At 39.2% G+C, this 14154-nt stretch overlaps 1 protein-coding gene across 1 annotated transcript in view; it reads left to right on the top strand.

Moving 5' to 3' along the window:
- The window catches only part of LRP6 (LDL receptor related protein 6), a 126473-nt gene that overhangs the window by 63336 nt on the left and 48983 nt on the right, over positions 1–14154 (top strand). The window contains exons 4-7 of the mRNA XM_084298317.1: positions 2801–2997; positions 3746–3877; positions 12617–13013; positions 13515–13686. Of these exons, the coding sequence (XP_084154443.1) occupies positions 2801–2997; positions 3746–3877; positions 12617–13013; positions 13515–13686 (898 nt within the window). The remainder of the gene's footprint in view (positions 1–2800; positions 2998–3745; positions 3878–12616; positions 13014–13514; positions 13687–14154) is intronic.

The raw sequence follows: 14154 nt of genomic DNA, 5'->3' as shown, positions 1-14154 counted from the left end.
TTACACCTGCAGTGCCACAGCTGGTGCCCTGGTCAGTGGCTTTATTAAGTGAGGCCAAAGCCATGGAGACCTGGCTGCTCTTTGACCCCAGGTGGGTACTCATGCTCATAAATGTCAGCCAGACACAGCAGTTAAATGCTGCAGGTGACATTCTTGCCCTGTACATTCACTCAAATATATTTAATAAATAATTGGCTACGCCAGAAGTTCTTCCCCCTCTTCTCACTCACCAAAACCAAAGCTCTGCAGACCTTAGTGCAGGTCACAGCAGAGCATAATTGCATTACTGCAGCCAAGGGAAGCTTCTTCCTTGCGCGCTCTTCCCTTCATTCTCTCTTTTTAGCACCATGTCTCTCCAGCCCTTTCCCCCCTCTCCTCCTTCCCCTTATTAGGCTGCAGAGCTGTCAGGCTGGGGACAGCCTGCTGAGTGCAGTCCAGCCGCTGCATCCTGGCTGCTTTTTGGCAAACCTGCTGGTGCCCATCACGTATGTTCAGAGGGGAAAAAAGCTCACTTCCCATTAGCAAAATCAGAAGTGCTATTTGTAGTAATGCTTACCTTAATAGATGCTAGCAATATGTACAGTTGTATCTGGGCCCAAAGACATTTTCATCTCTCAGTTCGTTGTAGCTACTGAATAAAATGACGAGTGATTGCTTCAAGGCTGTGGCTGGCAGTGCAGTCGAACGAAGCAGCTCCCTGCTTCTCCTGAATCTTTCCAGGGCTGGTTTAAATAAGGGTCACAGCTGATGTTATGCGTTGTTACAATGATAGGTGGTTGCCCAAAAGTTAGGCACATCTAGCAGCTTCTACTATACTCAAAGGTTTATTTTCACTGAGAACTGGTGGGTACTAATCACATTTAAAAATCTGAGGTTTTGAGTGAATAGCAAGATGAGGCTCAGAAAAATGTCTCTTGTCTATGGTGAAGGTCTGGGCATTATGAGAGCTCTGAACTTTTATTGCTTCTGTCCCAGATGAAAATTGTCATAAAGACTTGGATAGTCACCAGTCCTGCTCTAAACTAAAATTATTCAAATGTGAAGGCATTTAGGGTTCAGGGGTGGGGTTGGCAAAAATGTTTACAGGATTAGAATGCCTTTATTCTTGTTGCAAGAGTATGTTGTGTCTTTTTGGCTTTGCTGTTTGTCGGGTAGGTTTCAGCTGTAAATTATATTACAGTAGTCTTTTGTAAGATGCTTAGTTTGTGCATTTAATTAGAAGCAAATATATACCTGACTCCAGACAGAGATAAGAAAGAAAAGATAATATGTCCTACTTTCCAGTGCAAAATATCAAGAAATAGAAAATTTTGGTTGGTGTAGAATTGGAACACTAGAGTGACAAGTAAGGGAATGTGTGTGTTTTCCTCAGGAGCTAGAAAAAAAATAGAAGCTTTAAAGATAATGCATCTTTTTGCAGAAGCTAAGGTGAAAGAGCTGTAATGACTGCAGTCTCTTTGTACTCAGAATCATTGGCAGAATACACCTTCAAGTTTCTTGCTTTAATATACTCTTTTGTTATATTTTGACAGAAAATATTTGGAAAATAAGAGTATTTTTGTCCTCTACTAAACCAGTTCAGCTAATGACTTCTTTGCAAACAAGATGTATATAGTGTGTGGGTGTTCTCTCAGTAAATACACAGATAATGACTCTCTTCCCTGCAAGAAGAAAATTGGGAAGCTGGTGATCATAATATGCCCTATACTTGAAGAAGTAGTAGAGCTATGTGTCAGTCCCTTAGGCTATTAGTCCGGGAGATAGATAGATGGCTGTCTCCATTGTTCAGGGGGGGCTTCTATACGTGTTGGATGCCTGTGCACATACAATTAAGAAGAGAGGAGGTGGGAAGAATCACTGTAAATGGTACTTGTGTGGTCCTGCTTGGAGCAGGATGTTGGTCCAGATGACCTCCGGGGTCCTTTCCATCCTCAAATTTTCTATGATTCTAAATAAAAAAGTAAGAGTCAAGCTACTTAATTCCAGTTCTGAGGAACTTCGGTATAGATAATTAGTTTCTACATCACAAGAACCTGGAAAAACTGTCTTCGGTAATGTTTATGCTGCATTTTTGTGATGCCTAATGAGCATGTGTGCATATATATATACATAAAATATATGGGTATACTCTTTAATTTTGTTTATGAACCTGGAGACAGACAGTGACCCAGTTTGCTCAGAAATGATACCATTACTATGGCAAAAGATCAGTAGAACTGTTTAATGGCACTGCTTGTAATAAAAACAATAGCTTAATAATGATCATAATGAAACATGAAAAAATAACTTTCAGGATTTCTTTACAGTGAAGCTATTTGCTATTAAAGTATTTTTCTGAGGGCTCAAAATGGCAAAACTGGAAGATATGGATAGATTGCTAAATGACTAAACACTGTCTCAGTTTAAAATTTGCTGAGGCTGACAGTGATGGACATCATATATCTGCAAGTTGCAGTCAAATTTGCATAAAATCAGCCGGTGTTCTCCCCTGTTGCACATGGTGATGTATAGCCCCCCAGATATTGAGGGCTAAAAGCGCCAACAAACAACCACCAACCTAGGCAAGGATTTCTGTTGGTGTCTCTTGGACTTTACCAGCAGGCAGCCTGAAAATAGGACTGTTATTGTCCAAAATTGTTCATCAAACTGTGCATACTATACTTGTTCCCCAAAAATAAGGAGAAAGTTTTGGTCAACAGTACTTACTCTGCAAAGGCTAAGTTTGAGCAAAACTGCATCATGAACTGTGTTTGAGTATTCACTTTTTTCACTTTTTTTTTTTTTTTTTGTACTCTATTAGGCAAGCGGTGGTTAAAGGCTCCCTTCCACATCCTTTTGCTTTGACGCTGTTTGGGGACACGTTGTACTGGACGGACTGGAACACACATTCAATCTTGGCCTGCAGCAAGTACTCTGGGGAGGACCTGCGTGAAATACATTCCAACATCTTCTCTCCCATGGATATCCATGCTTTCAGCCAAAAGAGGCAGCCAAATGGTAAGTTGTCTTGCTTTCCCCCCCCCCCCCCTATTTTTTTAATAGCAAGTTGGAACTGATTTGCAAAAATCTTAATTAGGCTTTCTGTATAGTGGTGAGTGGCTTCACTCATGTCATGATGCAACCTTTCCAATGCAGAGATTGAGGGGAAAAAAAGAAAATTCAAATATTCTCTTTTTTTTTTTTTAATGTGGAAAAAAAAAAGTCACTTGCTTTTTCTGATAGCCACATTTATCCTGTTGTGATATTCCTTTGTCTGTTTCGTATGCCATAACATTAGGCAGCATGGTATTCATATTTTTTCCAAGTAGTAGTTCCTGAAAGGAAAGTAATGTTAATTTGGCAGATGATATTAAGCAAGGCTAGTTCTGTGTAATAACCACTGTCTTAATCATTGTGTTAATTTACTGTGTTTGCATTTATATATATTATATACAGCCTATTCAGCACCAGCATGTTTAATAGTTTGTGAAAATGAGAAGAACAGAGATGAAACAAGGCTCTTGTTTAGAGCTAAGTGCTACTTCCCCAAGAAAGGAAACATTCAACATCCATGTGTTTTGGTACCATAAATACCCCACTACTCAACACTTGGAATTAATTTTTACTTGTTCTGTGTTTATCATTTCCTTCTTTAATCTGTGATGCTGCCACCGATTCTACCATTCAAACACCGTATGTGTCTTGACACATGAGATGAGGTCATTCGTTATCAGAAGCATTAATCTGTGTGATTTATGTTTAACAGCTACAAACCCATGTGGAATTAATAATGGTGGCTGCTCCCACTTGTGTTTGATGTCTCCTACCAAGCCCTCTTATCAGTGTGCATGTCCCACTGGTGTGAAACTTCTTGAGAATGGAAAGACCTGCAAAGATGGTAGGCTTTGTTTTTAAAAATCCTTTTAGGTTTAGCACAAAGTAATTTGTTGCAGAGAAAGGTGTTCTTCTGGCTTCACTGCATAATGCACGCTAAGGGTGGGACACTGTGAAAAGATATATGCTGTTGTGGTACAGATAAGTGACTGAAAAAATGCCCTCTACTTTTCAAAATGAGCTCATAGCTGAAGAGCAGGTTACCTCCAGTCACAAAATTTAGGTTATAATTCTGTCAATGTCACTAATTCCCTGGATTATTATTATTAATATATATATATATATATATTTTTTTTTTTTTAATTATTTTTTTTTTTTCCTGGGGCGGGGGGGAGCAGGGGGGAACACGACGACATGACTCTGCTACCTTTTCTTTGAGAAAATTATATCAACCTCCTCTGTTGTCTCTAAAAGATTTCTAACGTTATTTTTTCATGCATTAGTATTTTGTTAATAGGGCTGTACAAGTAAAACATTTCTTCTGAAGATCTGATTTCCATTTACACACATGTGCATGTGGCATCTCTTTCATTTCATGCACATGAAGTTAGTCACCTACATCTGTTTATAGGAACTGAGCAAAATGGCATGTTTTTAGAGGTGTTAGAAGTATTTCAGCCTTAAAACCCAAGACATGATCAAGACTGCGGGCTGCTAATGCTTACCTAAAGCTGCTTTTAGCTTTTCATCGTGGTCTAATATATGTGATTTCAAATCATTACATGTTATAAGTAGAGGTCTTGTGGCATGTGCTGTGGCTGCTGTAGTACATTGACAGTATCAAAATAAACACTGTGAGATTTAATTAGCTCTCATAAATAAACATCTTTATGCAGATTGTCTCTATGGCAAAGGTAAATATAGATAGAAAGATACAGCAGAATTTACTGACAGTGGTCTAAATAAAAAGTATACAGAAATAATTTGTTAAAATTTTGTTTTCTGTTTTTAAAATTCTTAAGCTTGTCAGCTACTGTTTGGCGTTTTCTTTAATTTCATGCTATTTCATGCTCTCTGTTGATTATTTCTGTGTGATTACTTGTATCTGTGTGGACCTTATTAAAATAAATCGTTGCTTTTAAGTGAAAAACTCAAAGCATCTCCCAAATTAGCCTTGCAGGATTGTTGCAAGAACTTACCATTACATGCACAAGACATTTTTTTCCCATTTCTGCCAGTACAAGGAACATGCTTTAATAATAGCACTCTGGATTGGTTGTATCTAGTCCAGAATGTGACACAAATCCTTGATTTGCATGAATGAACTGTTTTGTGGAAGCAGATTGCTAAAGCAGTTGTTGCCCAGTACATATTTCCAAAAGCAGAGCTGTATGAAAAGTCCCCATGGAGGATGGGGAGTTGGGGAGGTTTGGTCGCCTGCCAACCAGAGGCTGAAGGACTAAGGACAACTGTTGGAACAAATCCTGGAGAAAGAGAGAGAAATGGCTTCCTTTTGACTTAATGCTGATAGGAAGTGCACTGGGGACCTTGGGAAGAGGGGCTGCCTTTCTGCTTTGTGTGTGCTGTGTTCCAAGGAGCAGGTCAGTGTAGCACAGAGGTGACTGCTTCCCTGCCCAGGTCCAGCCTCATGTCCTCGCAGAGGTAACCTGCCACCCAGGTTAACTACCCTCTGCTAAAACCTTTGTAGTGTGTCAAAGACAATTCCCAAAGGCAAGCAGAGGAAAGGTATTTAAAAAAAAATAAAAACCTTACAAAAGAACTTGAACTTCTCGTGCAGAGATATTCAAAATCACTGGCTTCCTTTCTTAGCTGTTCCTTATGTCTCAGAACACAGAGCTCTTGCTCTTTTCTTCCACTCCCTGAACACATGAGAAGCCAAATTGTGTGTTCCCATTCAGCCATAAAGTATAGCTGGCTCACAAAACACAGCTCCCATTTTATCAGAAATTTTGTTAACCAGTTCACTGAGGTACTACAGCATGTTGTCTGTCAGAAAGCTAAAAGCATTATACGTTAACATTTATCATATACATGTCAATACAGTGTTGCATTTTTTACAACCATTCTGCTATTGTGTTTTTCCAAATAACTCTGCCTGTCTGTTTTTAAGAAGGAAAATGGGTGGGGAAGCGAGAGAAAATTGAGTCCACGCTTAGCTCAGTGAGTGTCGTGTACCACTACATACTGGAGTGAGAAAAAATAGCTCACATGCAGGTGAAGGAAGCTGCTCCAGCTATGCATCACATCCATTGGTTTCATTCAACTTTGCCGATCCTGCACAGAGCTAATTTCTAGGAGGAGTTAAAGGGCCAGAGGCAGCCCTGGAAGCCAGCTTTCAGCATATAAAGCTATGCATGACCCCAAATGATTAAATATTGTTGACTTTTTTCACTCCTTTCACTGAAGAGAGGTGAAGTGGTAGACTTAGGGCTTTTGTGAGTGACCTACAACTTGCCAGAGCTCTTCAAGTCAATGTTTCACTGTAATTTCTTCTCATACTTGTGAAGTCTGCAATTACTGATTTGGGGAAGAGAGGAGAGAATGGCAAACAGAGCCAGCATAGCCACAGAGAGGATTTCAAGATATAAATCTGTGTTTGTGTCAACTTCCTTTCTTAGGCTGTGTAGTAATATTAGTGAAGGAAATTTATTTTCCCTTTTTTTTGTCTCTGTGGAGGGGTGATTGGGTGGTGGAGGGAGAGGTGGTTATGGTTTCTTGGGTTGTTTTTTTTCCTTTGTATTTGCCTGTTTACTACAAATGCTGTGAAAGTGGGGCTGAACCATGAGAACTGAAAACTTTCACCTCAGATCACTTCAGTATATATCTGTTGTGCTGAAACAGACTGAAGCACTGAGTGACTGCATCTCAGTTTAGAATTAGAATGTTAGGACTTCGAGGGAGAAAGGGAAATGGCTTACAGGTACACAAAGGTGAAAAATGAGGCACAGGCAGGTTCTCAAATAAGACAGTTTTGTCTTCAAGCGGTAGGCTAAAATCAGGCTAGTTCCAAAAATGAATTGTTTAATGCTGAAAGGAGCCTCTTTGAGGAGAGAACTTTATTTCATGCTGCGTTGATGGAGAGCATTGTCTGGGATCTGCAAGATTTTGATGGGTGAATATTGAGTGTGTGTTTGTGGTGTTTGCAGTGGTTTGGCATTGACAGATGATCCTTGCAGCCAAAGGTGAGGCTGGCTGACCCTCCCTGAGCAGTTTCCATGACAACCCAGCGTTTTTGAATAATCTTGGTTTATAGGAAATCTTTTCCTCCCTCCTCTTTCCTCACCGTGTTGGTTTCTTGTAGTTTTTTTTTTTTTTTTTTCATTACACCTTACTTTTTTTTTTTTTTGTGAGAGATCTGAACAATAATTCCTTACCTTCCATTTATAAACACTTTTCTATTGTGTTTCACAAAAGGGTGATAGTTTGGAATAAAATCGGCTATTTTCCTAATAACTGATAATACTGACTTGATTGTTCATGTCTTAGCTCCTTATGAACCAAAACAGTCATTTAACTGAGATGTGGGCTTGCAGCTTACACTTAGCTGCCCCATTTTCTACGTGAAAGTTTTTTGTTTGTTTATTTGTTTTTTTAAATCCCTCAAGGAAAGACAGAATAACCAGTTTTCACGGCCAACTCTTCTTCTGTAAGCAATGTCCACAGAATAGAGTCCGGTCTGAGCACGCAGGGTGCTTTTACCTATGTACCCACATTTTTGTAGAATAAAGCAGTTCAGTTGGAAAGGACCTAGAAAAATGACCAAGTCCAACGGCCTGACCACTTCAAGGCTAACTAAAAGTTAAAGCAAATTACTGAGGGCATTGTCCAAATGTCTCTTGAGCACTGACAGGCATAGGGCATCAACTACCTCACTAGAAAGTTTGTTCTGGGGTTTGACCACCCTCACAGTCAAGAAATGTTTCCTAATGCCCAGTCTGACCCTTCCCTGGTACAGCTTTGTGCCATTCCCTTGCATCCTGTCAGCGGTGACCAGGGAATGCAGACCGGCACCTCCCTGTCCACTTCCCGTCTTGTAGGACTGTCCTGGTTTCAGGGAGGGGGGAGAGTGAGCGAACGGCTGTGTGGTTTTAGCTGCTGGCCAGGTTAAACCACGACAAGGACATACTTGGGATTTCTCTTTTTCAGTATTATGGGCACCACTGTTCTTCTGGGGTTGATGGTACTACATTTAAATGACCTGTTCAATAGTCATTTTTATTAAAAAAAAATAGGTTACTCTTCCAAGTTTGTCATAACTTGGAACATAGCCGGGATCCTGATTTCACTGCGCAGATCAAGATGTTAATTTAATATGCTAGCTCTTTTATTTCTTTTAAAATAGAGGGGAAAAAAAAAAGGATTAATTTCAGATGTGTTCTTTTGCCTTTGTAGTGATTTTTTTTTTGTCATCTATTTGAAAAATCTACTTGTTTGTATTGTATAAGGAGCTCTCTCTCAATAATGACTTTGCAACTGGGACAAGACATATAGGAAATAAATTTTTATTAGTCAAACGTGTGATAACTGTATTGGGGATTTATTAATAATTTTGATTTATCATGTACAGAGAAATTATTATGTGTGTCCTAGGTTTAGCAGTTCTTATGTATGGGTTTCTGTACATGTGTTTGTGTAGCATCGCTAGCCTCAGCAACCACTGATGGTTTTAAAGTCCAATAACTCACAAACGACCAAGTCCTTATATCACTGGAAAGATGTAATAAATTGTAAAGGTTGGCAGGACGTTAGACATCAGACTTAAAAGCTATGTTACTGCATGTGTCTGTATACTTGCTCTGTTTCCTCTTCTCTTCCCCTTCCCTTGACTTCAGCTAGCACACAGATGTAAATTATTTTGATTTTTAATAGCGACTTTTTGAGGGAAGTACTAGTTCTAGGACTAATGTAATGCACCATCTGTGAGTTTGTAATCCCGGCTTTCAAAGTGCTTAATAAAAGTAGGCTTAAGTTCTCAAAAATATGAGTCTGGAGTAAAGCTTTTATGTTCGTATTTAGACGCCTTAAGTAAGGGACTTGGTTTTAGAAAAATTGCTAACTATTCTGAATACCCCCTGACTTGAGGCACTTCTAAAAAGAATCTTGGTACCGAATTGGAATAGTTCATCAAGGTTGTTTCAGATTATTTTTTTTTTTGGTTGGTTATTTTTTGTTGTTGTTTGTTTGTTTTTATAAAGTTATGGGTTGCTAAGATCACTTAGGATTGATTGTATGGCAGATCAGCAAGGGGTTAAGCAGAAAGGCCTGATTTTAAATGTGGTATGGTCTTATGCAAGGTAGCTTACTGTGCTTGCAGGGAACTTTGCACATGGTGGTTTGAATGCTGTGAGCACACGCCACGGCACACCAGGTGGTCTGTGCCCTCAAACCCAGCACGGAGTTCAACTTGCACTTCTGTCTACAGGCATGCTTTTGTTGGGTGCAGTATATACAGATCTCCAGTATATGTTACAGAAAAGAGAGCAGTGTAGGCAGCAAATTCTGCTTCAAGTCCCCAGAGTGTTTGTCTGGAAGGCTTCATCCTTTTTGTTTTTTTTTTTTTTGTATGTGCAGTACAAGGTGTCCAGAGGAAAAGTACCTCAGGTCTGCATGTGCATGCTGAAATCAGAGTGCTGGTTGCAGCCTTGGCGCACCTTTTGGAAGTACATTTGAGCCAGTTGAGGTTTGAGGTGGTGTATGTGTTTGTGGCTGATTCCAATCTCCAATAAGTGCTGATAAATCAACAACAACAACAAAAAGGTTTGCATGCAACCTGTTTGTTTTTTTTTTTTCTGCTTTTTTGAAAATTTGATTCTGTATTTGTGATGTTCTCCATCATCCTCATCATGAAAGGCAAGATTTTCTTGAAGAGGCAGAATGAAAATATCTGGAGATCCTGCTGTCATATTTTAGCTTTTGTATCGTAGCTGGGCTTTAGAATAGATGTCGACAAAACCGACTGATTCTGCCATGTCCTTGCATATTTGAGTGCCTTGAGTAGTTCTCTGACTGGGTTGTGATCAGTGCCCAGCCAGCCCAAACGTTTTGAAACTGCTGTTTGCCACAAATTCGAACAGTTTGTTTTAGTTCTCAGATGACATTTTCCTTGACTGTGCTAACAGGTGGTAAGGTGATCATGCTATAAATGCGCCCAGTTTTTTCACTTGCCTTTTTTTAAAGTATCATCAGGGCAAGCCTAGAGACATTTCAAGCAATTTTTCTGCAGCCTACCTTGAAATGAGAGGTTTCTCTGCTGCTCAGTTTGCCTTTACTGTGCGGAATGGCTGGTGACCTAACTAAGCAGCTAAGGTGTCAGTTTGCAAATGGGTGGGTAATAGCTTTAAAGGAAGCTTTAAACTTTTTATTGTTTGGTTGGGGTGGGGGAATGTTAGATACAGACCATGAAATTCATAGCTCGGAGACACCACGTGCAACATGGGTTGGCTGAAAGGCAGTGATTTCCTGACGCTGAATTAAGGCTTAGACACAGTCTGTTGTTGGACCAAACAAAAGTGTTGCGACCTGAAAGCAGGATACTGAAGCTGTTGAAATGGCTTCTCTTCAAGAACAATTGGAAGGTCAGCTAGTCAATTTTAAGGGTGAGCTTCTGCAAAGGCATAGTTGTACTCAAGCCAGTCTTTCTGGGAAATTGGCAGTGGTTCTCCAAAATGACTGTCAACTTCAGATAAAGCACAAAAATTATTTTTAAGTTATGCCTTGCACTCTTTATATATGATAGACTATGTTTAGCTTTCTAACTGTTTGGAAATCTGAGTTTACTGTGTTTACTCAACCTTAATTTTATTAGATAATGCAAAAGGGTATAATTGTTTATTATTATGACTATTACAATTTTGTTTAAAAGGGAAGTTGGTTAAGTGACAATTAAGTTGGTAAGGAACTGCTAGAGATTTCTTACTTGAACCTGAATAGCTGTGCTTGGTTATGTATTAATACCTCATGACCATAATGCAGCTGAAGGCTTGGATCTTATTACTGCTTTGTTTGATACACTTAGTAGTAACAAATACAGATGTACATGTAGACTGCTATGACAAGAATAGTTGCTTCTGTAATTATGAAAATCTTATTAACATGCCTGTTTTCTATTTACTCTGTCACATGCTTTAAATTATTTTGGTGGATGCTTAGACATGTAGTTACAGGTTCCCTCTTCCTGATATTAGTTATTGTATAAGAGTTATTCATTAGGAGAACAATTGAGTAGTGTGTACATGTGTTTCTGAACACAAGGCATTTCAGGACAGAGGATCATAAAGCTGATCTTAATCCATTCTGGACTACCAAGCAGGAACGCTTGTAGTAATAATCTCATCTTCAGTTGTTGAAAATAACTGTTTCTAGCAGCACTGTGAAAGTGTTTTAGATGTTTTTAATGTGTAAACCTTGCTGTAAATGAAGACACGGCTGCTTTGGCATCTGTCCAAAGCTTGGCATGCAGTGAGGTTTCATCTAGCACCAACCACAATTACTGACACTTTAAAAAAAAAATAAAAAAATGGCACCAGACACTAGATATTTTTTAATCAGCTACCTATTTCTTCTAGTAGCTGCTCTTTTAGTCTTCTAGCCCTTATTTATACCTTTGTAAAATCAAGACATAGAAGCATGAAAAGCACGTGGCTAGGTGATGGCTCTCTTTCACTGCATTGTTTTTACATTTTTCTTAAACCTCCCCCCTCACGCACACCCAGCCTTGCTTTTTTCCTCTGTCCTTGAACCTACATCAGCCCATGCCAAACCTTTCCCTTCACTGTTTGAGGAGAACTGTCACAACATACCGCAACATACTTTCCCTGCATTTAGGATGCACACATTTTTTTACCTTAGTTCAGGCTTCCCTGAGGCCTGAGCTGCTCTTATCTCCCTGAGACTCCAAACTGATAAGACAATTTAATAGGAATGGGGTGTGGTGGTTGTTTATCCTTCATTACACTGTGAGATAGAACAGAAAATGAAACAAGAATGAGTTAGAATAGACAGTAAATTCATCATTGATCAGGTGCCCAGCACGTGTACCTCTAATCAGCTTGTGTTGTCCTGTGTGAAAGTATCATCTGCAGCACAAGCTGATCTTAGCTGTTTATTAGGATTCTGACTTTTGACCTAAAAGCCAGCAAGGCTTTGATATGGAGTCATGTTGAGCTAAAGCACAAGATGCACTGTTATTTATCTTCATATGTTCAGGTAAGCTTGTTCTCAACAAGTCTGGGGAAAGCTGAAAGCCCTCCTGCTTTTTATTGTCACAAGGCAGCAATCAGTTCCCAAACCTGATTCCTCAAATAGGAGTTTCTCAAAGGAGATGTACATGTGGCATTACATTTCCCCCCTCTAAGGGTGTTGTTGAAATGTACAGCTTGTTTGTCACAGTTGTCCCCTATACCAACAACAGCAAATAGTAAATCATTTTCATCTAAGAGGCTGCAGACTATCTGTTATTTGCAAAAACTCGTAGCATATTCACTGCGTAACTATTTCAGTATGCTTGGAGGGAATTATGTGGATAGAAAACAGGTCCAACATGATACATTTTGGACAAGGAAATCACCATTGAATTTTCTCTATAAATACATCTGATTACTTCTGCAGAAGAATAACCTCATTTTTGAAGCCTTTTGAATGGAATTCTCTGCTGGTGCCCATCAGTTTGGCTAGGCCCTGTGAAATCAAGGTAGCTAGACTAGCTTGCACCAAATGGTAGAAAATCAGGTTCACCATTGCCTAGTGTTTGTAAGATGGTTTTGTTTTTCCCTTATGCATGTAGGTGCCACTGAATTGCTGCTTCTAGCCCGCCGGACAGATTTGAGACGGATTTCATTAGACACCCCAGATTTTACTGACATTGTTTTGCCACTGGAGGACATCCGTCATGCCATCGCCATTGATTTTGATCCTCTGGAAGGGTACATCTATTGGACTGACGATGAAGTTAGGGCCATTCGCCGCTCATTTATCGATGGGTCAGGTAGCCAGTTTGTTGTCACAGCACAGATTGCTCATCCTGATGGCATTGCTGTGGACTGGGTTGCTCGAAATCTGTATTGGACTGACACTGGCACAGACCGTATTGAAGTTACAAGGCTTAATGGGACCATGAGAAAAATCTTGATATCAGAAGACCTGGAAGAACCCAGAGCTATTGTGCTGGATCCTATGGTTGGGTGAGGACTGTTCACAAGCGTTTTTTAAATATCAGTCATACAAAGAAGATATATATCTCTGTGTACCTGCATGTAGATAGTGGAATGCAATGATAAACTTATTAGTCTTCAAAATGAAAATACTGTGCTCCTTTGAAAGTTAATGCTTTCAGGCAAATGCTCTAATGCTCTCTTCCAACTATTTAGCTTCTATGTCTTTAGGTTTTATTCTCTTATTTAAAACTTTTTTGGGGACTGTGTGGACTTCGTTTATTATATCTAATAGCATTTGTTATGTAGTCTTGCTCAATAGATTGATACAGTAGTTTTATGTAAAGGATTGGTGTGTTTACATGTCAATACTACTTTCTATGTGCTGAGCATCGTTATTTAAGTAAGGAAACATATTTGATACAAAAACTGACTTTTCTGTGTGCTGTGTGGTTTTGGGGAGTGGTAGTCCAGAAGAAGCTATGTGAATATTTAAAGTTCTGGTTTAATAAGATTTTATTTCCATTGCAGGTACATGTACTGGACTGACTGGGGAGAAATCCCAAAGATCGAGAGGGCAGCATTAGATGGCTCAGACAGGATTGTGCTGGTTAACACCTCACTTGGCTGGCCAAATGGACTGGCACTGGATTATGAAGAAAGCAAAATATACTGGGGAGATGCCAAAACAGACAAAATAGAGGTTTGTAAATGCACCTGCATTTTTAACTGCCTGGAGTTACAGAACATTTTCTAAGTGTTTAAATTCCGATGTAGTTCAAAAGGGCAATGGAATAATCATTGATTTCTGCTTTAAGAAACAATTCAGTTTTCTTTCTGGCTTTAGGCAAGCTACTTGCTTAGTCTTCTTTGATTTTTCTATCTGTAAAATAGAAATAATATCCATATAGTAGATCCCTCTTTTTAAGAATGTATGATAAGGTTTTGCTAAAGAAGTTGATTCTCAGGTCAGGAAAACTTATTGGGAATAATGTTTGCAGATTAAACAAATTTATCTATTATTCTTCATGTTGTTCAGCTTAGTTGCAAGTAGAACATATTTTAAAGAAATAAATTCAATTTTACATATAATTACCTGTACTCCCCAAAACCTATACTTTGCATCTCCTTTGTTTTATTAGGGTTCCAACAAGGGGATAGATTTTGCTTT

This window comes from Netta rufina, assembly GCF_964035555.1.
Source record: "Netta rufina genome assembly, chromosome: 1".
Taxonomy (NCBI): domain Eukaryota; kingdom Metazoa; phylum Chordata; class Aves; order Anseriformes; family Anatidae; genus Netta; species Netta rufina.
This window is presented reverse-complemented; position numbering and strand designations above follow the sequence as displayed.